Source organism: Carica papaya, chromosome 4 (assembly GCF_054855325.1).
Source record: "Carica papaya isolate Zhongbai chromosome 4, ASM5485532v1, whole genome shotgun sequence".
In the NCBI taxonomy this organism is placed as follows: domain Eukaryota; kingdom Viridiplantae; phylum Streptophyta; class Magnoliopsida; order Brassicales; family Caricaceae; genus Carica; species Carica papaya.
Window position 1 is genome coordinate 2,121,540 of NC_142312.1, and position 25,945 is coordinate 2,147,484.

At 30.6% G+C, this 25,945-nt stretch overlaps 3 protein-coding genes across 7 annotated transcripts; 2 read left to right on the plus strand and 1 right to left on the minus strand.

Moving 5' to 3' along the window:
• Positions 1–87: 87 nt before the first annotated feature.
• LOC110822213 (uncharacterized) lies at positions 88–5,076 on the minus strand. Of its 5 annotated transcripts, XR_015818249.1 has the most exons (9): positions 4,651–4,792; positions 3,427–3,706; positions 2,977–3,214; positions 2,657–2,862; positions 2,165–2,400; positions 1,452–1,695; positions 1,240–1,347; positions 475–688; positions 88–339 (listed from the first exon to the last, which is right to left on the minus strand). XR_015818249.1 is itself a non-coding variant. In XM_022052253.2 (8 exons), exons 2-8 carry the CDS (start codon positions 3,643–3,645, stop codon positions 566–568), a joined length of 1,359 nt encoding a protein of 452 aa, XP_021907945.1. In that variant the 5' UTR covers positions 3,646–3,706; positions 4,651–4,792; the 3' UTR covers positions 242–565. The 5 variants fall into 5 exon arrangements, 4 of the variants coding, with proteins under 4 accessions (XP_021907945.1, XP_021907942.1, XP_021907944.1 ...); XM_022052253.2 differs by having other exon boundaries at positions 242–688; positions 2,657–2,847; XM_022052250.2 differs by having other exon boundaries at positions 242–688.
• Positions 5,077–9,848: 4,772 nt separating this feature from the next.
• LOC110822251 (LOB domain-containing protein 37-like) lies at positions 9,849–11,407 on the plus strand. Its single transcript, XM_022052311.2, has 2 exons — positions 9,849–10,399; positions 10,528–11,407. The coding sequence occupies exons 1-2, from the start codon at positions 10,216–10,218 to the stop codon at positions 11,061–11,063; spliced, it is 720 nt and encodes a 239-aa protein (XP_021908003.1). The 5' UTR covers positions 9,849–10,215; the 3' UTR covers positions 11,064–11,407.
• A 10,575-nt stretch (positions 11,408–21,982) lies between these two features.
• Positions 21,983–24,124, plus strand: LOC110822385 (GRAS family transcription factor). The gene is made up of 2 exons (XM_088217280.1): positions 21,983–22,542; positions 22,629–24,124. Exon 2 carries the CDS (start codon positions 22,674–22,676, stop codon positions 24,039–24,041), a length of 1,368 nt encoding a protein of 455 aa, XP_088073406.1. The 5' UTR covers positions 21,983–22,542; positions 22,629–22,673; the 3' UTR covers positions 24,042–24,124.
• Positions 24,125–25,945: the final 1,821 nt, after the last annotated feature.

Sequence of the window (25,945 nt, forward strand, 5' to 3'; positions counted from 1 at the left end):
CCGAAGTATGGGATTTAAATCTTAAATTCATTGAGGACAACTTAATTGTGCTGGCCTAATTCTGATTAGGTAGTTCTGCCAAGCTAATAAGATCAAGTTAGTGAATTAACAATTAACCAACTGCAGGTTACCCTCATTACAGGAACGGTTTTTCTTTCTGAATACAATTAATAATGTCTTTTTGCATATCTAGATCCCTTCTAATAATGAAGCATGGCATGCTATAATGCTGGACAAACTATTCAATGAAGCACTAATTTTTTGCGTAACGGTTGAAAAATTTTAAACCTTCTCTAGAGTCGTAACTCCATCCTTGATGGTAATTGTGCTTGGCTATACCTTCAAAAGAGGTTAAGCAAGATCATTCCATATATATCATTACATTGGGCGGGCACTGGCTGAAATATAACTTCTTACAGGATATTCGTATCTCCTTCCTAAAGATGTTACTTATCATTTGAGGTACATACTTACCTTGGCACATAGGAGAAATCATCATAGCTGCAATTTATTATTCCATCCACTGGAAATTATTTGCTTGTCTTAATTTGCTCCCTTTTTATTGCTATGTCAAGGCTCCCAGGTTCTTCGTGGTGGGTAAATTACCATCATAGGTGCATTTCAGGACATCTGGTTTCCGGACTAGATGGGGACCAATTGGAACCTTGCCAGTCTTTGGTCGAATATCCTGTATGAGTATAATCAAAACTTAAACTGCCTATTCTTTCTCACTTTTTAATGAAAAATCTCAAATTTAAAAAATTGAGCATTCTTTTTTAGTCATCTTGAGTTGTCACATTGATATGTCCGCTTCTCAACCATATAGGTAAATTTCTTGTTTATATTTCAAAATGTTTATATTTAACTGCTGTTGATAGGACCTGAATGCTCGTTCAACTTTCAAGTAGCTTATGTATTGTATAGAAAATTCTATTAGATAAATTTCTTCCTGAAAACTAGTAACTTAACGACATTTTGGCTAATATTACAGATTAGGTATCTATAAACATTCACATGCAGAAAATGTTCCTTATTTCCTTGCTTATGTGGAAAGTACGAGTAGTATTTTTCCATGGATAGGCATTATATACAAGCATAGGCTTTTTTTTTAGAATCAAAATATAGTATTATTCTGAAATTCTTTCTTCTTTCAATCATTAGAAGCTTTGCTTTAATTGAAGAATTGAATGTTTAGGATGGTTAGTTATATTTGCATGGAAAAATTTGGGAATTAATTACCTGATCAAAGATAGCAGTTGGAATTGCAAGGGTTGCAACAGCATTAGGAGAATCAACTATCCCTGAGATCCTTCCTTCGCATGGACAGCATGATAGCAGTATATACATCTGATGATGACCATCATATCTTTGATATCAGATGCAGTTTATTTTCTGAAGTCATATGATGATTGTCTGAATTTGGAAATTTTTTATATGAGGAAAGATCAAACCTGTTCTTTTGAGTAGCCAAATTTAGAGAGGTAATCAATGGCATTGAGTACAGCACGTTTATAAGCAACACTTGCATCAAGATAATGTTGCCTCCCTCTTTCATCAACACTGATGCCCTCAAACACCAGCCATTCTGAGAATCTTGGCTCAACTGGGCCTATCTCAAAGATTGGATTAACATGAAGAGGAGTTGGTCCCATTGGGGTAAGGTACTCTTTCATTCCACCTCTTATGATTTCACACCTGATAGCGAATGAAGTAGTTAATTGTTATTGGATATTTGAAATTTGAATTGTAAATATAGCAGTTGCATTGGATTCTGTAGAAAAGTTGGATTGGGAATGGATATAGCTTCTAAACACAAGTAGAAGCCTAATAACTTTTGTTGAGAGATTTCTCTGGATAGATATGATCTCCCTGAAATACTATTTTGTTATTGCTTGTGTCTTCTGATAAACTGGATACGCATAGTCTGTGTCAGGATATTTATGGTATGTAACTAGTATGTGATACAACCTGTTCCTCAAATATTTAAAAGTAGTGTTAGGAAGAAAGGCTTTCTTCAAAATAATCTGGATGATCTGTTCATCTTGATATCTTGGGAAGTATAATCAAATTCTCTTCTTGCAGATTTTATTGGGTGCTTATCAATATAGTGTATAAAGTTTTTAACATATCACAGTAATGTGAAAAAAAGGGGTAGAGCATGTACTTGAGTTCTAAGAAACCACTCATCTCTATTGCCCCGCAGAATGAGACTTCACCGTCGCCCTGAGAGAAGTGCATGTCACCTGTACTAAGATTTGCTCCTTCTACAAATACTGGGAGGTAAATTTTGGAACCTCTGCTTAAATTCTTGATGTCACAATTTCCTCCATTTTCTCTTCCCGGAATAGTCCTTGCAGCCTCTTTAGCAATCTTTTCCCATTCTTGGGTTCCTTCTTGGATCTACAAGATATTGACCTATTATCAGAAACCTGCTATAATAGTTGAATCCAAATCCTTAAAAGTTCACAACTATGTGTTACATGCGTGATGGCAATATTTGAAAAAAAATTTAACGCTATTCTAGTTAGAAATCTTTATCAGGCAACAAAATATGTAAATACTTATTATAATGCCAAACTATGCAGTAGATGATTGCATGTGAATTGGAGAAACTTAAACTTGGTTTCGACATCCTTTCGGCATTGATAGTACTTACTTTTCCTAGGAAGCATCCTCTGGTTGATGGTAGGTTTGCTAATGGTCGTTGATGCAGAACCTCACACAGAGACGAGGTCTGTAGACCATTTTCTTCTATTTGTCTTTCCCTTTCATTCCATATACTTAGGAGTTCCATCGACGGTGCAGTTCCGATAATTCCAGGGTGAGTTAAACCTGGAAATCGCACCCCTGGTATACATAGGACTATATGATCGCAGCAACATATTCATGTCCTTAATTTTCACTTTTTGTTGGGAAGCTTTATTAATCATTTACAAGCATGACTGGTTAAAGAAAGAATTATGCAAAAAAGTTCACCTGGTATTTGAGGGGAGTAAGCATAAATTCCTTCAAAATACCAAATAGCTTTGCTTGCACTAGGAAAATGGTCTGTCAAAAAGCCACCGCCGTTTTCTCTGTCAAATATTGCAGTGAAACCCCATTCATCTCCTGGGAGAGGACCCAAGTTGCATATTTCAACTGCAAGAAGATCCCCTGGCTTGGCTGGATTGCCATCCTGGTCTAGAACTCTGATTGGTCCACTCAGGTAATGGACCTGTCCAATCATATAGCATTTTAGTTAACAACTCCGATGTTTATCCAATTCTTGGTTGTCAAAGTTAAACATGTTCTCCTAGCAGATTTAAGTATCGACAGCTACATAAATATTGAAATGTTTTCAATTCACTTGTTACTTTAGAACTAAATACTGATTTACAGTAAATATATGGTCACTCTTTCTCTGAGAGATTGCAGTTTAGTACTTACTGCGGAAAGGTCTAAGTATTTTACATCAATTGCGGAGTCATCATCTTTGATAACACCTCCTGTCCAGTCTACCATCTCTACCCTAAAAAATTCTCCAGCTTTAACTTCAGCGACAGAGGGTATTTGAGGGTGCCATCGGTTGTGAAGGGGCAGCTTCTGCTCCCAAGGTTTCTTCTTCAGATCTATTGGCACCACTCTTCTTGGAGTTAGAGGAGCCATGGGTGCTGCTGTGGAGGTACAAGGAATACAGGGATGGCCTGTTTGTAGACTATACTGAAGTCTAGCCAAATAGTAAAAGGATGTAGATTAGAATCCCATACAATTATTAGCTGACAAATGGGAGTGACAAATTTTGGGGATGGTCCCCATTTACTTTCTCCAGGCCATTGGATAGTACTTGTCAAAGTTTCTCTCTCTTATCGCCAAAACTAGGCCGGTATCTTCAATATATGAAAGTTTGTAGTAGAAGCTAGGAAACAAGATTTGCGTGTTGAAAAAGTAGATCAACGAAATAGTTTGGTCTTGAAGTCTTTTCTGTAAAACTTCTAGGGTGTTGTAGCATTTGTGAGGGTATAACTGGTGTACTTCTGAATGAAAAATGCATTACATGATTAATAAGATCAAGCAGAAGAGAGGATTTTGCTAAGTTCTGTTCATGTATGCATCATAGATTGCTAACCTGTCTAGGAAAGCAAGAAACAGTTATGCCATTATAGCCAAGGTGGAAAATAATGGAAGGCAATCCCATGTTATGTTACAGTGACTAAAGTTGTTGATTGTGTATGCCTTTTTGTTTTAACTTAGACTGTTTTCTAGCAGGAAAGATTGAACTCCCTTGGAAATCTCTGTTATCCCATCCATAATTATGACCTCGCATCCGAGAATACTTTATTTAGGAAACATGGTTACTCTGTGCTTATACGGGATTAGCATTTTAAATTATTCCTTCAGAAACTAGCAGAGGATATCCATGTTACTGTTGACTTTTTGTCTGATAATTATTCCTACATGTGTGTTCTCTATTATTTCATGATGCTTAATTATTTTTGCTTTCACGAGTGTTGGTTATTGTTTAATAATATGGAACCTGTACCTTGAACTAGTTAGAAAAGACCACAGTATAAGTCTAATCAGTGAAGCTAGCAGTTATAAGATCCGGTGAGATTGAAAAAGAATACCGATAGAACAAGCAAAATCTAGAAGAATATAAGTAAAATAACTTACCACAGAGACATCAACGTGCTTGATGTCGTCAGCCGAGTAATCTTTTGTAATTCTTCCACCGGTGAAGTCCACCATTTCGACTCTAAAAACCTCTCCAGCTTTTATGTCTGCAACTGGAGGAATCTCCGGGTGCCACCTGTTGTGAAATGGGTGCTTTTGTTCCCATGGCTTCTTCTTCAGGTCTATTGGCACTACCAATCGCGGGCCATATTCCATTTTTACTTTAAAACTTTAGCACAGTTCTTTGATGGCAGAGCTTTTTAGTATGTTCTAAGAAGAAAGAGATTCCCCTGATTTGCTGTGGTTCTAAAGCAGCTTATCATCTTCAGATTGAAAATTGACAGCCATTGCTCGAACTACAATTGTGATTTTTTCTGGCTGAGAGGATGGACCGCCTAGAAATTGACTTGGGCAACTTTTCTTCCATGGTTATTAGAGGAAAATAATAGTAACATTTATTCTTAGGTTATCTGTGAAATAAATGAATCATTTTTTCCTCTCTGAATCATATTATAATTCATTTAGAAATTTATAGTGTGAAATATAGAAAAATGATTTTCAAGTGAGATTGATACAATCTATGATTTTCCTCGTAGTATCACTAAACATAGTAAATTGAATTCAAATATCTAAATTTTAATTATATAATTTTACTGATAATAAATATATTGAACTTGTTGAAAATAATTTATTAAATCTGATTACCCTTCACCTATTTGATTTTAGTTCAACACATAATTAACTTTTTTATTTTGATTAACAATTATCGTCAAAGTCATGGTTAATTAAATTGTGCCCGAATTTTCTTGTGTCATCGAACCTTTAATTTTCTCATTGAACGCTATTTTTTCTAATTACGATTTGGTTGCTTTGTGATTTAACATCGTACGTCTATTGTAATCATTTCTGGTATCTCTAGTTTAGCACCAATGAAGAGCAAGTGAATAACTTCATGGTTTCTGTGTGTGGTTATGAAGAAAAGTAAAACAAAACGAATGAAAGAAGACGATGAAATGGTGCGATTGAGGTCCGTTGTTTTTGTTAACTTGTTCTGAGATGTGAGTCGGGTAGTTTTGAAATGAAGTCGGTGTACTTGTGTATTATATTAAAGCTGATTAATTGAAGTGTATAATTGGTGAAAACCCAAAGGACTTAAAAAGAGTTTTGGGCGGTTATAGAGAAAATGCATCATGGTATAGCTTCTCATCATTTAGGGAGGAAACAAAGTTGAGGTTAATCCAAAATTGGTTCATGGATGACCCACAAATCGGAATCTTTGAGATATTGCCTGCATTTCATTATGATTTGATCTTTTGTTTGTTCTTATGGAGAAAATATTGCCACTCCCTTTTGCTTTAACAAGGGGATTGGTCCCAAAAGCAAGTAGCTGTTCATCAGAAGGCTGTACACGATATGCCCATAACTCATTTTATTTACTTCTTATCTGGGATTTTTTTCTTTTTACTAGAACAAGAATTGAGGGCATATTAAATTACATGGTTTGGATCGAAAGTGAGAATTGAGAATGAAAATTAAAAATCTAGTATTTTCTTACCATGATTGAGGGTATTTATAGGTTAAAAAACAGATTTTTTTTTTTTTTCTCAAAATATGTTAAAATTTTCAAAAAGAATAAACAATTTTATTAACATCTTATATGAAATTTGATTTTACTAAATAATAATTTAGAACACAGTTGTTTGTTGTGAGACACATAATTTGAGTAGCAGATTATCTCTCTGTCTCAATCAAATCTTCTGGGTTAGTTTAAAATCAGGTATTGCTTGAGGTATTGGCTAGGTATTATTCCCCCACATCTTTAGTTCTATGTATTCAAAAGAAAACAATTAATGATACTGAAAGGAAAATGTGATGAGATTGAAAATAAATAATAGGGAAAAAGGAATTATGATGACATATGTATATATATTTTTTTCTCTTGATTTAGATTTGAGGGTCAGAGTCTAATCATCCCAGCCAAAGATCAAATCCAAAAAACAAACATAATTTCAACCAGCCATTATGGGTGTTTTCTGTATAGGGGAAGGTTTTCTACCAATAACAAGCCTTGTGCTGCTTTAACCAGTCCCGCACTCCTTTCCTAAGTTATATAACCAGGCAATTAGGCATAGCTTTATATACATACATACATACATACATATATGTAATATATAATATATAATAGAGTAGATGGGGTGGAAAAAAGGTGAATGAATGGCATTGAGACATTATCTTGATTGAGTATTTTATAAATTAAGATAAAATTTAAGTTAAATTAAAGAAGTTCATCTTTTTGAGTTAGGTAAGTGAATTAACATGGCCAATAGTACATTTCTCCCCACCTGCCAGTTTGAACAAGTAAGTAGAAATTATTTTTATAATTAAATTATAACTTAAGTGGAAAAGGTGGCATGATGATTCCCTTGTCTAATTAATTACAATATTACCTAACTCTGTGACCTCCAAATTTCTCTTGATTAATCAAATACTACCACCTCTATAATTGGATCTCCCTGTTTGAGGAATTAAAATTATGCACAAAACATAATTTATTCTTATCTTTCTTCTGGGTATTCTGTAATTTAAATAAATACTATGTAATTGATTGAGAGTCTAATTTAATGTTAATTCGTTTTTTTTTTTTAAAAAAAAAAAAGATTAAAGTTCAAATTGATTATAGATTTTTAAAAAATCGAATTATCTGATAGAAAGAATTTAATAATAAATAATATAATATTTATTGAAGTATTATAATTTTTTATATTTAAAAAATAAAAATTAAGAAAAAAAAATTGAAAATGTAAATTATTGAAGACCCAACAAATTTAATTTATTGTAGATTTAAAAAATTATTATAAATTAATAATTGAATTAGTTCGAAACGAATTCGACGTATCAAAATAAAATTTTTTCTCGATATAACTAGCAAATATTTTATCCGAAAAAATCACTCTAAGTTAATTAATAAAAATTGCATCGTGTTTAGAATAAATGAAATTTACAGCAAAATGTATAATGTTCTTCAATAACCCATTTTTTATATTAAACGATTCAAAACTATAACTTTCGTCGGTATAATATACATGCCGTTTAATGATTGTATTTTAAGCCCATTAAATTTGATAAAGTAAATGGTACATTTAAAAAAATAATAATTAAGAAAATTTAATAATTATTATGAATTATTTTAAAATATAAAAATTATTTATGAGTAAAAAGACATAAATAAATAAAGATAACGTAATGATTTCACTGGTGAGCAGAAAATGACTCCCCATGGATGAGGAAGTCAATTCTCTAATCTCCTTTTTATTTTATTTATTTATTTATTTATTTTGTGGACAAATGGTGTTAAATACAGAAATTTGCAAGTGGGCGGGCGACAAGGATGTCAGTTGGATAAGGAGGCCACGTCCGCAACAACCCCCCCCCCCACCCTCTTCTCTTCACGCGCCGCACAGGTTCCTCCTCCTCTCTCTCTCTTTTTTAATATATAAATTTTATTATTACGTAGAATAATAATAAATAGTATTTCAAAATAAATAAAAATATTATAAAGAAAATAATAAATCTAATTATAATTTTAAAAATAAAAAATTTGTTAATCATCATTCTTGACAGCCGATGTGGGAAGACGATCGTTCAGAGGAGTTAAAAAAGTGGGTCCCGACTTTCGGCTTTTGATTAAGTGCTTAAAACTAAAGCCTCAAGCCCAAGCCAATCAGTTTCTCCTATTTCGACCTCTAAAGCTGCGTCAGCTTCTCGCCATGCAAACCTGCGTTTACTTACCCCTTATAGATTTACCTCTCAATAATAATAAATTCAGGGGAAAAAAAAAAAACAATTAGGATAAATGAAATTTCAAGGTTTAAAATTAATAAAATTTACTGAAGATAAATACATTATTTTTATTTTATTTTCAAGATAATAAAATATAGTTAACAATGAATTAATTGGGTTTAAATTTATATATCAAATTAATAAATTTAGAAAATGCGATACCATTTTGATGCTCTCTGCCACCTTTGGTAGCGGCACCCATAACTAAATCATATATGACTGCAAACAAAGGATAATATTCTATATACAACATACATATATGAATATATTTATGTATATATATATATATATATATGTGTGTGTGTGAATAATCTGGTTTCTGCCTTGCCAGAGGTACTTATGCCAACAGAGGAATACAAATATTTATATAAGATAAGGTGATGAATTATGACAAGAATTCTACAAGTTCATTTCATTTGGGCATCTAATAATTAAATTAATTATGCGTATGAATTATCTAGCTGATAATTAATTATCATCTATTAGTAATTTTATTAATTTTATGCAAGCAAATTAAGTATATATATATATTAGTAATGTTATGAATTTTTCGAAAATAATAAAAGCAATATTTAAAAATTTTCAAACTCTACTATACTTGTTTTTTATCGTATTTTTAAAGTAGAAAATATAAAATAATTTCATATATTAACTAAAATTTAAATTTTATCGTAAAATAATTATGAAATATAAGACATTAATGAATTTGTACTTTATTAAGTTACCCTTCAAAACCACAGACCTTACACATGCGAAAGTATGTATGTCAGAGTTTAATCTTCGAAATAATTTATTACAATAAATGTCCCATGCAACATATGTATACATATATATATTTAATTTCCTTTACATTTTCACTCGAATAGGATATATACACATATATATTAGTGGCCATATTGATGAAACTAAAATATTAATTTATTATATGTAAAAAAAATTAAATTGTTAATGGAAATGGAACCACTCACAATATATATATATATATATATTTTTTAAACGAATGGTTATTCAATAACAAATAATTATATTAACACCCAACTACCAAATATAATATAACATATAGTAATGCATTTTGTACCTCCAATACATGTGCATACCATACGGTTTTTCTCGTCATCATCCATATTAATTAATTAATAATATTAATCCTTTGACAATTATATTATGAATTATATGTGATATTTTTTTGTATTTTTATTATATGATATGTTAACTAATATTAATTATTATACATACACATATATAATTTATAGTCATAAGAAAAAATATATATATATATCCAACGGTGGAACGACAGCCATTCGCGGAGACACGGAGCCGCTTGCGCCCAGGACCTTGGAATCTAACCCCTAAACCAACATTAACCACCCACCCACTAACCAAACCAACCCTAACACAACCCCGAGTTAACTCACCTCCTCTATTCAATCTATATTTATACCACCCTCTCGTTGATTCTGCAACCTTGTTTTCATTCTCTTTCTCTCTCTACCTGTCTGTACATACACTACACAGACAATCACATATATGTACACACGCATATCTACCTCTCAAAATCTCTCTTGTTGCTTCTCTTCTTCAAAAGCGCGAGTCTCAGAGTACCAGTGAAAGATCTCGGTCCGGGCGTTTCATTTTCATGTGAGTTTGAGTTTTGGATGTTTAAACTTTGAAGGCGGAGGAAGAAACGACGTCGTAAGTCATTTCAGCTGGTAATCAGCCGAGGATATGAGCTGCAACGGTTGTCGAGTTCTACGAAAAGGATGCAGCGAATCGTGCATTCTACGTCCTTGTCTGCAGTGGATCGAGAGTCCTGAAGCTCAAGGTCACGCCACCGTATTTGTGGCCAAGTTTTTTGGTCGCGCTGGTCTTATGTCCTTCATCTCCGCCGTCCCTGAAACGCAGCGTCCTGGTAACTGCCAAACTCTTGTCTTCTTCTTCATTGTCTGATTAATTTTCTTCTTGTGGTGAAAATAATGATTACTGTTTGTTTGATAATTTAATGCTTAGATTGTTTTTTTTTTCTTTTTTTGGTTTTAGCTTTGTTTCAATCTCTTCTGTTCGAGGCCTGTGGCAGAACGGTGAATCCAGTGAACGGAGCCGTCGGCCTCCTTTGGACTGGGAACTGGCATATATGCCAAGCGGCAGTCGAGACTGTTCTGCGCGGCGGCACGTTGAGGCCGGTGCCGGAACTTCTCTCCGGCGGCAGTGGAGGGCTATCGCCGTTGGCCGATGAAGCATCCGAAAGCTGCACAGATATGTGGATGTTACGAAGTTCGACCAACCAAAACCCTACTTGCCGGTTTTCCAATTCCAGATCCAAGGTGTCGCCAACGAAACGTAAGCGATCACCCGAGGAACCCAAGAAACTACCCCTGCAGCTCTCGGATCTGGACCTCGGCCTCACTTCCAGCTTTCCTGCGAATTCAGCAGCATACAAGCCGGAGACCAGACGACCGGGAACTCCGTCGATGAATTCAGAAGAGTCCGTAACGACATCTTGCTGGGATAGCGGACTTGGCGATCAGTACGCTAACGGAGGAGGACAGACAAGGTTATTGAACCTCTTCCTTTGAATAAAAAAAAATCATTTCTCCTTTCGTGAATCAGACGTTCACCATGATCGAGCTTAGCACGGTGTACTATTCTTCTTAATTCTCTTTAATCTTCTGTTAATTATTTTTGTTCTCTCTTCCCCCCCCCCCCCCCCCCCCTCCCCCAGATTCTCCTCATTGGGACAGATTTTCCCGGAAAATATAATGTTCCGGCGAGTTTTTGTAACTTTTCCGGCAGCCACATGCATGATTTCTCTCTTTTCTCTCAGGAGAGAATGATTATGGCTTGTCGGTGATCCTTTCTTAGTGTAAACTTTTTTAAAAAAACTTTATGAGATGAATAAATCGGAATATATTTCTTTTTATCCTCCATTGATTCTTTTAGTTTATTTCTGATAGATTGTTAAACAACGTTGTTTGTTGCTGTCTCTGGACATTCAGATATTGATAAATTTTCAGACCAAAAAAAAAGCTGATAAACTTCTATATATTATCATGTAAAATGTGCAGATATATATACGTATATTTCATTATTTACTCAAATATATCACTTATTATTATAAATTTTTTTATAATAAAAAAGTAGACTTTTTATTATTACTTAATATTCAAGAATATATGTTACTTAGTGCGTTCATTGAATTGGAAATTTTTCTTTTAAAATTAGAAAAAGAATAATTCTATTTACTTATTAATGGATGATTTGATCTTAATTTATGGAACCATGATGGAATTTTCTGTCGATAATTCAAAATATTTTTTTAAAAAATATTATCATTATATTATATGATTTTTATTTTTAATATTAATCAATTATATAAATTTTAAATACGAAATAGACATTAAAATTGGGACAAATATTCTCAATAATTAAATTTGATTGGTTGAACATTTTCCGGCAATGATAAGATCCAACCGTACGTGACTCTCACGAAGCAGGCGGAGCGTGGGAGATTTTCGTTCGAAAAAAAAAAAAAAAAACATGCGGAAGCTCTTATGGATTTTATGATGATATCATCTTTCTCTATTCTCATTTTGTTGTCCGACTTCGTAGTTATCCAGAACAAAGATATAATTGTCAAGGTTGACAAACAGTTGAAATGAAAACCCACCCCCCCTCCCCCTCCAAAATTTAATTATTACGTATTTAAAAATAAATAAATCAATAAAAAGTAAGCGAGCGTTTTGTTTAGTTGGGGATTAATTGTGGACAGGGCAGAGGAAGACCTTTCGGCGTACAGCTGGGGAGAAGAAGGGGTGGCTTTTGGAGACTACAAAGAGGCGTATAGATATAGAAAAGGAATCTATTAAATATTTGAGGTTTGTCTTTCTATTATTCTTGATTTTATTTTTTATTTTATTTTTTATTTTTTTTACTAAATTAAATTAGTATCAAATTAATTTAATATAATTAATAAATTCATGCATTTTATTGTTTTTTAGAAAATTAAAATTATATATAAAATAAGGGAAATATTTTGGGGGATTGTGTTGTGGGCTACGGCCTTGAGATTAGGAGAGTGGGTCCTACAAATATTTGCGGTTTCTACGTCTCATTCATCCAATGGCAAGCAAAGTGTACGGCTCCTTGTCAGCGTTGCTTTAGGCCTGTCCTTTTTGTTTTCCCCTTCCCTACTTGCTCTTTGGTTTAATTGGATTTCTTTTGTTTCCTTCAAGTTTTGTAATTATATTTGATTATATCTCATAATTAATATGCTAAATTGATATATATATATATATATATAATATAAATTTCATAGGACATATGTAGTTAATATAATAATAATCAATAATTAAAACAAAGTAATAGTAACATTTAGTAAATACTTTTAAATAATAAAGTATGGTTAAAAATTATTATCAATGTTATCTTAAATATTATTATATAAAATAAATAATTAGGTATAATGGCTATTACGAAGAAGAATGATGGTGTCCAACCAAGACTTGGTTTGAGCATATTGCTTACACAAATTCGACGAGGCATCAAAGTTAGACATTAAACTGAGATGCAAACTCGTTGAAAGTAAAAGAATTCATGATGTTATTGTCTCTCGAGTAACTTAGAGTTCAATGTCATTCCCCCATATGAAAACTAATTACGAGTTTAATCAAGTATAAATAAAGAATTTTGTAATATTTTATCATATTCACTTATAGTTAATTTGTATAAATTAAAATTTAAATGTTTGTATTTTGGTTATATGGTACGAGAGGCTATTAAGTTTTAAAATATGTTAATTTTATATAATTATTAATTTATTTACGATTGCAACTTTATTATTTTGATATGATATATCTATTATCACTTTTAAAAAAATATATTTATTGTATTAAGTTTGTGATATTTAAATTTACCATTATCGTCAAGTTAAAATATTTTTTAAAATATTATTTAATTTTTTTTTATTTTTTTCACACATTTTTATTAAACTATTTATATAAAAGTTTTTTAACTTATAAATATTAAATAATAATTAAATACGTATTTTATGATTATTCTATCTATAAATTAAAATATAAATAGATTATTGTAAAGTTAAATGTACAAATATATCTAATTTAATTATATATTAAATATATAAATTAAGATTATACATCAAACATAATTGAAGTATAGAAAATTAGTCCACTAATACGTAATTAAATATTAACTTAAATACTAAGTTCGTGATTCGAATATCTTGGTTGAAGTCATAAATATTTTTTTTCTCTCTTAAATTCTCCAATCATTATGTGAATTACCTGAATTTTAGTTATTGAAAAAAAAAATATGTGAAACTTAAAAAAATTAATTAAAATAACTCAATTTATTGAATTTTTAAAAGAAGAAAACAATTAAATTATTGTTTTTTTAATTAATAATGAATTTAATTATAATTGTACATAAATTGTTTAATTTGATAATATCATCTCCTTCCATCTTGGGAAGCTGTGGGGTCTACATTATGACATCAACTTCCATTAATTGTTACAAATAATGCTGAGAACAGTATACCCCAATATATACAATTTTTTTTATATATTTTATTTAATGTTGAAAATTTCGTAATTTTATAAAAATATGAACGAATTAAAATGGTTTTTATAAATTTAAGTATTAAATTAAAATAAGAAAACTTAAAATTTTATTAGTATATAATAAATAATTTAAAATATCAAAATGAATTAACGAAGCCCAATAAAATGAACAATCATAATTTTTAAAAAACATTTCAAAAAATAATAATAAATTTTATTAATATTATAAAAATTAAACATGGGGGAAGATACTGGAGAGAAGAAGAAGAAGATATAGTGGCCAATAGGAAGTGCGTTTCTGAGAAATGCTGCGTCTCGCCGCATTTGGCGCGGGCCCCACCGGACCTCTCCACTTCAAATTGGGGCCCACTACCACCTCATCTTCCACCCACTTGCTCGCTGCTATTCGATACCCTCACTTATCGTGCCGCTGATTCTCTGTGCAACCATAGTCAAAACTAAATTAAATGATTGGTTACCATTTATACGATTCACCAATATAGTTTTGTAAATTACTAGCCACTAAAAAAATCAACATGATTATGAGTATTATCTGCACTTGTTACATTTTCTTTTTTCAAATGACTTAAAAAATAAAGTTGCATATAACATGGCCAAGAGCTTATGTCAACCATGGTTTTTACTACTGTTATTATTTTGACTCATTCCCACCTTGCTTATCGTGTATATATGTGGAATTAAGCTGTTTGAAGAGTCCTACTACGTGTGTGTGTGTATATATATATATATATATATTAGAGTTCTCCAATAAACCTAACTTCATAGTCCTCTCGCAATTAGTACTTCATAATCGTTGGTATGTATATTAGATTCCATTAACGTAATTTGACTGATTAAATTAATAAATAATATGTTTAAATAATAATGTAAATTTAGCATCTTAATATAAAATATTATTACACGTGTTAATATTTTTTAATTAGTATAATATATTTTAAAATTTGAGCACATCGTAATATGTATTAAATTTATTTTAAATAAAAGTTAAAAAATTAATTTTTTTTCTTAAACTATATGATTTAGGTAATTTAAAATTATAGTTAATTTAAACCAATTGTCGATATAATTGACACGAGGCGTGTGATATTAATTTTTTGAAAATATATTTATATATATATATATATGTGTGTCTCATTTATTAATGAAAAAAATGGGGATAAATAACATGGTCATGAGTAATTACCACGTCATGCCTCATGCCTTCCATCTCGCTAAGTGATTATTTTAGAATTAAATAAATATTTAAACTACGAGACAAAAATTAAAGGCAATAAAGTATTAGACATAACACGAGGAAGGAGAAAATATTATAATTAATTAATTAATGAATTAGATGAAAATTAGAAGATGTGTGACGCGGATTTCACCAACGTTATCTCTCTGTCAATGAAATTAGGTAGCCACGACAAATTCCAAGCTTCTTGGTAGCCAAATGTGGGACCCCATTTCTCCCCGTATAATAAATTATATATTAAATTAAGTTACATTATATTTTTTTTCCATTTGCAAATTTACCCATAAAAATTACTTTTAATCCTTATGGTTTACCAAATATAAAATTTTGTTATTTCATAAATAAAAAAAAATTACTTAATTTAGGGTTAAATGACATACATACAAATATTTAAATTAATGGTTGTTAATTATTTATTTTATTTAAATTAACAAATTTAATAATCAGTTAACTAAAGTTATTAATAGCTGTAACATTTTTACGTACTAAAATTTAATTTTTTCGACCAATCAAAAGTAAATTATTGGGAATGAAACTTAAAATTTTATGAATTAATCATGCGCTTATTTGAATTTTATTAAAAATTTTATTTTTACTTTTTTTAACGCTTTATTTATTTATTTATTTTAGTGGTAATTGAGTTACAAATTTTTTAAGTTAAATTAACTTTATAATTATTCACATTCCTGTTTAAATTAAAAAAATTTAATGTTAATTTTTGAGTAATAATAAAAAAGAAAATTAGAAGTTAAATTAAAAGGCAAGTTGGGAAGCAAGTGGAAACTTTGGGGGGGGGGGGGGGGTCTACTTTTGAAAGTTGATGAAGCTGACGTTATCATCCCCTTGTAAATGTTTGTTGGCTTTTGAGATTCTCCGAACGTTGGCATATTATTATTATTATTATTATATAAAAACACAAATAAAAATTTAAATAAATTATATAAAAAAAAAAAGTCAGTGTTTCATTTTCATGATTTAATATTTCTTTGCTTGTTGCTGTTCTTGAATGGGTATGGATATAAAGCTATATATATATATATATATAGCCCTTACTGCGAGGGCCACACTTCTGACCTCTCTACGAGAGACACCTGGCCCTTCAACAATTTTTATAGGCGTATTTACATTTTATAATATTTATCATAACATACATATTTTATATTCAGGTTCCTTATCACTTATCATACAAAAGACAACCATTCGCATATCAATATATACACACATTAAAATGCAAGTAGCACTAATGGACACTTACTGCTTGTATTTAAAGGACCCATGTGGATTTTCAAACAATTAATATTTAATTAAAATAATTATTATACTTAAAATTTAATATAATTTATTGTATATGATATTTTTATTTATTGTTTTTTTGAGAACTTACGAATTAATTACTCCTATCGAACCCTAAAAATAGCAAGCTGTAATTAGTAAATTTAGTGGTGGTGTTGTTTTTTTTTTTTTTTTGCTTTCCTTTTTGAGGTATCAGGTTCCCCTACTCTGCTTCCCTAAACCTGGGTATACTGAATTGATTACTCACCTACCCTACCTGACTCATTAAACGCTGCAATTTGTACCGTTTCATTTACTTATAAATAATGAGTAAGAATATTTATTATATAATTAGGTTAATTTAAAGGCATAAAATATTATTTTTTTTCACATAACAAAATATTAAATAAATATATTAATAAGTTTAATAAAAGCAAATATATATATATATATATATATATATACGGAGAGAGGGATCCGACATGGGATGATGTCGGGCATGGGTGTTCACGTGACTGCTCCCCAGATCGGCGGAACCTCAAGAAAATTCTCGGGCCACTCCCCCCACCAGCCTGAGATCGTTGACCGCAACACTCTTTTCTTCCTTTCCGTTTGTTTGTTTGTTTGTTTTTTTTTTTCTCCCCACTAATTTTTAAAAATTTAAAATTATTTTTCACCATTAATTTGAATTGAATTGGAGATAAGCCCTGAGCCCATTACAGTCTATTGGGCCCAACTTATTTGTAGACTCAGGCCCATTTACTATTGAATATGATCGATCTGTTTATATGTTAATATTATTTATTTAGACCGACTGATTTGTGTTTTTAATTTCTATAAACATTCTATTCTGCTTCGATTAATTTTGATTGATATGTTTGTTTATTATTTATTTATAAACAAATAATATTCTTAAGACATTATAAAATAAATATATATATATATCGGTATATATCTTTAAGTGGCTATATGTTTTTTTTTTTTTCAGAAAAGTTTTAGTATCAGCGGATATTAAAATTATAGTGTGTGCGTGTGTGAATATATATTTACTTATATATATATATGTGTATTCTTATATTCTATGCTGCATTTAAGATATGTATATATATATATACACATACTATGAGTTATTTTGGCTATACATTTTTTTTTTTTTTGGAATTTTAGTAGGAAAAGAATACAGCGTTTTATTTTGTATAATTGTCATATTTATATAATTAATAATATATGAAAATTTGATATTTAAAAATACTCGGACCTCTTGATCGGGTTTTTTTGGGCCGGATGGGCTTCTATAATGGGCTATGGCTTAAAATTATAGTGACATATATACTTGATTGCAAGATGTGGCAAATAAATTAAAGCTTTTAGTCCATTAGTTGCAGAGAGTGAAACTATTTTTGATCTGCCTCTCTCTCGCTCATGATCAGAAATTCAGACCAATTTTCATTTGAGGTGACTCGCTCAGCTCAGTTAAGCCCCTCTTCTTCCCAATATTGGGCCATTGAGAAGCAAGCCCGTTAAGCGGTGAATCTAATAAAAGATTTTGACTGTTGTGTCGCATTCTATGAATTTCGAAAACCTAAAAATTAAAAGTATATAATTTAATATTAAAAATTTATACATTTATCAATAGGCGATACATAAAATATTAATCATAATAAAATTAAATAAGAACAAATCGAAGTTATGCAAAATATCTCGAACGTACAATCTCTTACAGAAAATCATCACGCTGCTTGTTAATTATATTCATACACAAGTTAACAAGTTAATATGCAAAAATTTTTCTCATAATTTTTCATTTATACTTGGTAAGTTATTCATTTTTTTTAAAAAAAAATTAGTAAAATTAATTTTAGTACAATTGATATATTTGTATTTATCAATAAAGAAGAAACTTTCTAAAATCCAAAACTTAGCATTCTAATGAAATTTTGAAATAACTATCTTAAATTTCGTACGTGATATTATTTAAAATTTTTATTATGTATTTTCTATTTATATTAAGTATGAATTTTTCCAAATGAATTAATTCACAAAAATTATAGGTTTGATCCAAACCTAGCATTAACTTTGAATTACTTGATTGAAAAATTAAGTTTCGAATTCTGATTTGAGGTAATTAAACTCACTATAATCCGAGCTAGCCAAACAGTACTTATAACATATTTTTATATACAAATAAAATAGAACTACTATAAATAGGCATCTTAAGCACATGTTAGGATTAATTCCTTAATTTCATTCTTACACAATTTGTTCTATACTTTGTCAATTAATAAAGTAGAACCCAAAAGAGCAAGAATTGGCTCAGAGAATTTCAATATTTCCAGACTTGAGAATTCCCAAAAAAAAATTAATTTTTTTTTAAAAAAATTTATGCAAAAAATTTTATAATTTTATTTTATAGGGGACCCATGTCTTTTAGTTCTTGTATCTCAAAGCTTAGGAATCCTCCTCAAAATTCTCACTCATTAATTATTATTCAAACTCTGATTTAACTTATATGATTCTCCTTATTCAAGATTCTTCTTATGCCCTCATCTTTTTTTCTTTGCCTTCATGCATTTCGAAGACATGTAATTTCGAAAAGACAACCACGTATATTATGATATATATATATATATATATGTATATCATAGATGGAATATATACAATCCTTTTTAAAAGGTAGGAGGGAAAAGTGAGACAGCTTTTTTCCGCTCAGACTCCTATTTTATTCATTTGTTTGGTGAAACCTTTTGTATCATTGAATTTAACCCCATCTGTAATAACACATGCAAACATATTCCACACTGCAAATGTATGTATATATATACACATACATGTGTAAAAGTGGGTATAACGTAGGAGAATATTCTTACTTATAATTAGATTGGCCACTCTCCTTTTTCACACAAACTATTGTTTAAAATTACAAAATTTTAAATTTTAAAGAAATTTTATCTTAAGTTCATACTGTAATTACATGTTATCTTTGGTAGTACTACTAAAAACCTAGCTGTCTGCAGCATATCTGGGTCACACCTTTTAGCATTTGCATGTGAGATTTATAAACGAAATCATCTGCATTAACATTACATACGTAAATATATATGCGTGTACGTATTGTATATATTTGTAAATGTAAGGAAGATGTATATATATATATATATATGTATATGGAAATTTGGGAGGTGGAAATGTAGTGCGTCCAGTTTGGTGGGTGGCGTGATCGAATGGTCTATTTTTTGAAGGTGGGGGTGGGGTTGGGAGCTGGTCGGAGGAGGGATTTAGGACAACTTTTCTACAGTTCTTCAATAAGGGAACACAAGGCAGATCGACCCTATCACGTGCACAAGATCCTCTACAATATATCTTACCATCATCTATCATGCTTATATATATATATATATATATATATACATGGACCGCTTCTACAGTAACTCCCCTACGATATATACAAAAACATAAACAAAATATTTAAAAATTCCTGTGGATATCTAAAACTGGTCCTGGATAATATCTTTCTAGAGTTAAATGTCAAAAACAAATTTGGCTCAACCCAATATATATATGTATATATATATATATATAGAGAGAGAGAGAGAGAGAGAGAGAGAAATTACAGTAGAAAAGATTGAAGAATGTCTAAAAGTATAATACAGATATAGACATTTGTATATGTGTGTGGTTGGCTGACGATATTTGAAAATGAGAGGAGATAAAATGTCCTGGATATATGTATATATATATATGTGTATATATATCCGTATAGGACCCGCAAACTCGTGTGTATCCTTTCTGTTTTTTAAATTTCTTTAGAATAGACATATGTTATGTAGTTAAAGTTCTATTATTGGAAACAAATAGTTTTGAAATAATAAATAAAATATGTTAATTTATTATATCTAATTAATTCGTACTTATTATGTTGGCTATAATATATGTGTGTTACGCAACGCCCTATTTTATCAATGTGGTATAAATATTATACCACTCTGCTACCTTAAGCTCCTAAACATATAACATCAAGGAAGGAATATTACAATTTTATTCTTTGTGGTTGGTTTTATTATAGTTTAATTTTTGTAATAATTCAATATTTTTTGCTCTTATTTATTTTTTCATTATATACAAAATTATAATTAACTTTTTGTACTCTTGTATTATACTTTTCTTTAATTTTAATTTATTTAATCTTACTTGTATACATATTAGCTTTGTACGTAAAAAAAAAAAAAAAAAAAAAAAAAAAAACTAATAATTTTATACAAATATGATAAAAACATGTCTATATATTAATTAGTCGACGTACATATAAAAATCATAATATAATATAAATAATACATGTAATAATTTTTTAATTTTTTATTAAACACACGAAAATACAGTTTATTTAAATCAAAGACTTCTTATAAATAAATGAATATATTAGTAATTCAATTGATAAATTATTATTGACATAATTTTTTTAATTAGAATATATATATAAAAAAATATAATTGGATTTAAATTTAACAATTGAGTTAATAAATAATTAGTTAATATATATTGAATTTTTAAATAAATTAAAAAAATAATTTGCGATTATTTGATTGGATAGGAGGATAAAATCTTTGTCTTATTCATGGAGTGCAGAGATTCTGGCTTTTATACGTATGACCCGTTTGAGTGGAAGTCCCTTCACAATTCTCTCTCCCCCTTTTTATCTCACTTGGTAATATATCTATATCTATATATATATATATACACTTTTTTTTTAAAAAAAAATCTTATTATATTTCTTGTATTATATCCGAGTTTATCGTCTTCAATAAAATTATTGCATCTTCTGAAATTTTCTTCTACTTTTTTTAAAAAAATATATTTACTTATTAACAAACTAATAGTTAAGCAAAATGTATGTGAATATGTACGTTTATATAATAATTTAAAGGTGGCTATTACAATTTTTTATTTTAATTATTATTACGTCATTTTTTAATAAAAAATTATAAATTTAAATTATGTAGTAAGTATTTATTTAAAAATTATTTATATTATATTATAATTGATTTATATGCGGTACAAATTAATGTATATTTTCATTAAGAAAAGGGAAAAACCTATGTGGCTAAAGGAACTCAAAACTAGTTCTCATGGTAAAGAAATCATAAGTTGAGAGGGACAAAGATAAAAAAAATTGAATAATTTGTTAATGATGATGATCTGATAAAATGAATCATTTGGTGATGATGACGACGATATATACATATATATAATCCTGTGAGAGAGTGAAGTGAAGCAAATTAAGGACTTACTTCTCCCCTCCACCTGCCCTAAATCCCCACCACCCGATACATGACAAACCACAACCTTCACATACAGACAAGCTCCCAGCCGGCTACACGCATCACATGCCACCAAAATCCAACAGAAACCAGCCCACCCTTTTCTTTTTCTCTCTTTATATTTTCACTGTCTCTCTCTCTGATCTCTGTTTGTGATCAAAAACAGAAGCAGCACAGAGAGAATTATGAGGTTTCATTTGGATTTAGACATAATAGATAGGCCCTTTTTGTAGCCATGAAAAGGTTGTGAGTCACTGAGTCACCGATCCCCATAGCCAGAGCTCTCTTTGAATATAATTTGCAAAGGAAAAAGGCTGAGTTTGTGTGAGAGAGAAGCAAGGTTTTGTTGATGGGTCTTTTTCTTTTTCCCGAATTGACTCAAACTAAGTTTATTTTTCTTCATTGGGATGAGAGTTTACTCTTGATGGGTCCTTTTTGATCTTCTTCTTCTCTCGTGTGGAGCAGAGTAAAGGAAATCCTCAGTCAAAAGCTGAACTGTCTCTTTCGATTTTCCAGTTTTTATACCATTTTTAATCCTTAATTCATTTTGCAGAACTAATTCTAATTTTCCCCAGAAAAAAAAAAAAAGTAAAGAAACAATTTTTTGATCTTTCACGGATCGTTTCCCAATGGCTAGGTACCCACTGTTAGTCTGGTCTCTTTCTCTCGTTCTGCTTTCCTGATTTCTTTTCTTTTATCTTTTCGTTTTATTCTCTTTTGTAGGTTCTCTCAAATTTGTTCTCTCTGATCTCTGTGCGTGTCTTCTCCATGATGCAATTCTCTGAAACCCCACCACCACCCTTGCACCAAATCACTCACTTATCAAACTTACTAACCATGAACAAGAACCAGCTCCACCGGACTCGGCCATGGCCGGGTTTTCCAACTTCCAAAGCTTTTGGCAATTTTGGTGACGCCAACTGCATGGAGCAGCTCCTGGTTCACTGTGCCAACGCCATCGATTCCAACGACGCCACTCTCGCACAGCAAATCCTCTGGGTACTCAACAACATTGCACCGCCGGACGGTGACTCCAACCAGCGCCTCACGTGCGCATTTCTCCGAGCACTTATCGCCCGCGCCGCCAAGACTGGATCCTGCACCATGCTGGCAGCCGCCATGGCCAACGCGCACAGCTGTAACCTCGCCACTGACACCCACAAATTCTCCGTCATCGAGCTTGCTAGCTTCGTCGACTTAACCCCGTGGCATCGATTCGGCTTCACCGCAGCCAATGCGGCAATTCTTGACGCCGTTGAAGGGTACGCCGCTATTCACATTGTCGATTTGAGCTTGACACATTGCATGCAAATCCCTACTTTGCTCGACGCCATTGCCAATCGGCTAGAGGGTCCGCCATTGGTGAAGCTCACCGTCGCGGGTGGGATAGAGGATGTTCCGCCGCCTATGCTTGACCTCTCCTACGAAGAATTAGGGTCAAAATTGGTTAACTTCGCAAGGTCCCGCAACATAATGCTGGAGTTCCGAGCCATTCCGTCGAGTTACACAGACGGCTACTCAGCTCTGATCGAGCAACTCAGAGTGCAACATTTGTTATACCCAGAAAGCAACGAGGCTTTGGTTATAAACTGCCATATGATGCTTCACTACATAGCAGAAGAAACTCTTTCTCCATTGATCAGTCCCAACACCACGAACCCAACTACTGCAACATCACTGCGAACAATTTTTCTGAAAGAACTCCGAGGGTTAGACCCCACAGTCGTCGTCGTCGTCGATGAAGACGCAGATTTCACATCAAATAACCTCGTGTGCAGACTAAGGTCCGCTTTCAACTATATGTGGATTCCATACGACACCATTGACACGTTTCTTCCTCGCGGCAGTAAACACAGGCAATGGTACGAAGCTGATATATGCTGGAAGATTGAGAATGTGATCGCGCACGAGGGTTTGCAGAGGGTGGAGAGGGTGGAACCTAAGAGCCGGTGGGTGCAGAGAATGAGAAATGCAAGTTTTAGAGGGCTTGGGTTCGGGGAAGAGGCGGTGTCGGAGGTGAAAACCATGCTTGACGAGCATGCAGCTGGGTGGGGATTGAAGAGGGAAGAGGACGATCTTGTGCTCACATGGAAAGGACACAATGTTGTATTTGCTACTGTTTGGGTTCCTACCTGATTAATTAGTTTTAATTAATTTCAATCTCTTATAACTAGTTATTAATTTTTAAAATCTAATTAATCTCTTTTTTTTTTTTTTTAGTTCTCGCGAATTTCTTATCGTTTAGACTATTTAATATTTCATTGATTTTAATTAGTACTAATTAATTGGGACATATACAACTTAATTTAATTTCTTTCAATTGGCATAAAAAGACTAATCATTAATTAACTAAATGTTTACTATTCTCTTCTTTTACAAATGGGTGTGAATTTGAATTGTATTCTAATTTTGTTTATATTTTGGTTTAAAATTTATTTATAATATTATACAATAATTGATATATGTAGATTATTTATTTAATAAATGTATAAATTTATTCAAAAATTAAAAAAAAAAATTGATTTTTGTTTTAATTTTGGGTTAATTTCTTTTTCAATTAATTAGGGGATTAGTTTACGTTTTAATCTTTAATATATAAGATGAATATTAAAGTAATACTAAAATTCAAGTAATTTATCTAATTAAGGTATGTATTCTTGACTAATTATATGTAGCAACTTAACATTTGAACTTAATTTTGATCACTCTTTACAATTGTTAGTCAAGTGGAATATATATATATATATATATTTTTTGGTTTCAGTAGAATATGATAGATTATCCTAGCTAAAAATATTAAGCATATGTTAAGAAAAATTTACAAAAGCTTTAAAAAATTATACAAATTTTAATTATAAATTATATAATTAATTATATGTTAAATAAGCATGCTGCTTAATAAACTGTAATTTCCAAAGCACTGACGACTACTCGTGGCATAGGAAGTACAATTTAAGAGTTAACGCGTATGCCCACATGCTACTCGTGCCACGGAAAGTACAATTTAAGCTTTTTGCATTGTTAACACTACTTATATCTCACTAACCTTTTAAAAGCTTAAAATCTTCTATATATTTTAGATATAATATATTATTTAAATAAGAAAATTTCCTTTCTTTTTATTTTTTTATATTAAGACAGTCGGAAATAAATATAAAATTTTTATATAATTTATTTATAAATTTATATTAATTTTTGTAAATAATAATTTAACTAAAATATATATTGTCTATGTTTCACAAAGTTTATGCACGAAACATAATAATACAATCAAATTAGACATTTTCGAATCGGTATGTGATCACTGAAGACTCTTACATTTATATTTAGAGCATATCGTTTGAAAAATTATCATAGCAAGACAAAAAGAGTTCATTGTAGATAGTGAATAAATTTTTTTTTCATGGTTATTTTTTTTGAAAAGTAATAAATATTTTATTTAATAGAAATGTAATATGTATCAGTTTATCATATAATATAAATAATAACATATAATATAGATAATAAAATAAGAAGTACAAAACTATGATATGGGATGATATATCCAAAATGTCACAATATTTGAAATATAAGACAAAAGTTGAAAATGAGACCCAACAACTATAAGATAATAAATTGTGACCCCCTTACACCACCTATAAGCATGGTAGAATAAAATATTAGTAGATTAAGATGTTCCCTGATAATAATTTCGAAATTATACTGATTAAATTATTTATTAGTGCTCGTTATTTATATAGAGATTACTGTATAAAGAGAATATGACGTTAAAGCAAGTCATTTTGATTTTTTTTTTTATTAAAACAACTCCATTGATTATTTGATTTTTTAATTGTCAATTTATATTTTTACTTATTAATGAATGAATTATAGAAAAATTAACTTAAATTGTACATAAAATTTATTTAAAGTAAGAATATTGTTTCCACTAAAAAATTTATTGGAATCATGTAATGTATTATCTTGCTATTTTATGTAACTGGATTTTTTGTTTTAAAAAATAAAAATTGAAATGGATTTAAAATGATAAATTCAAATAT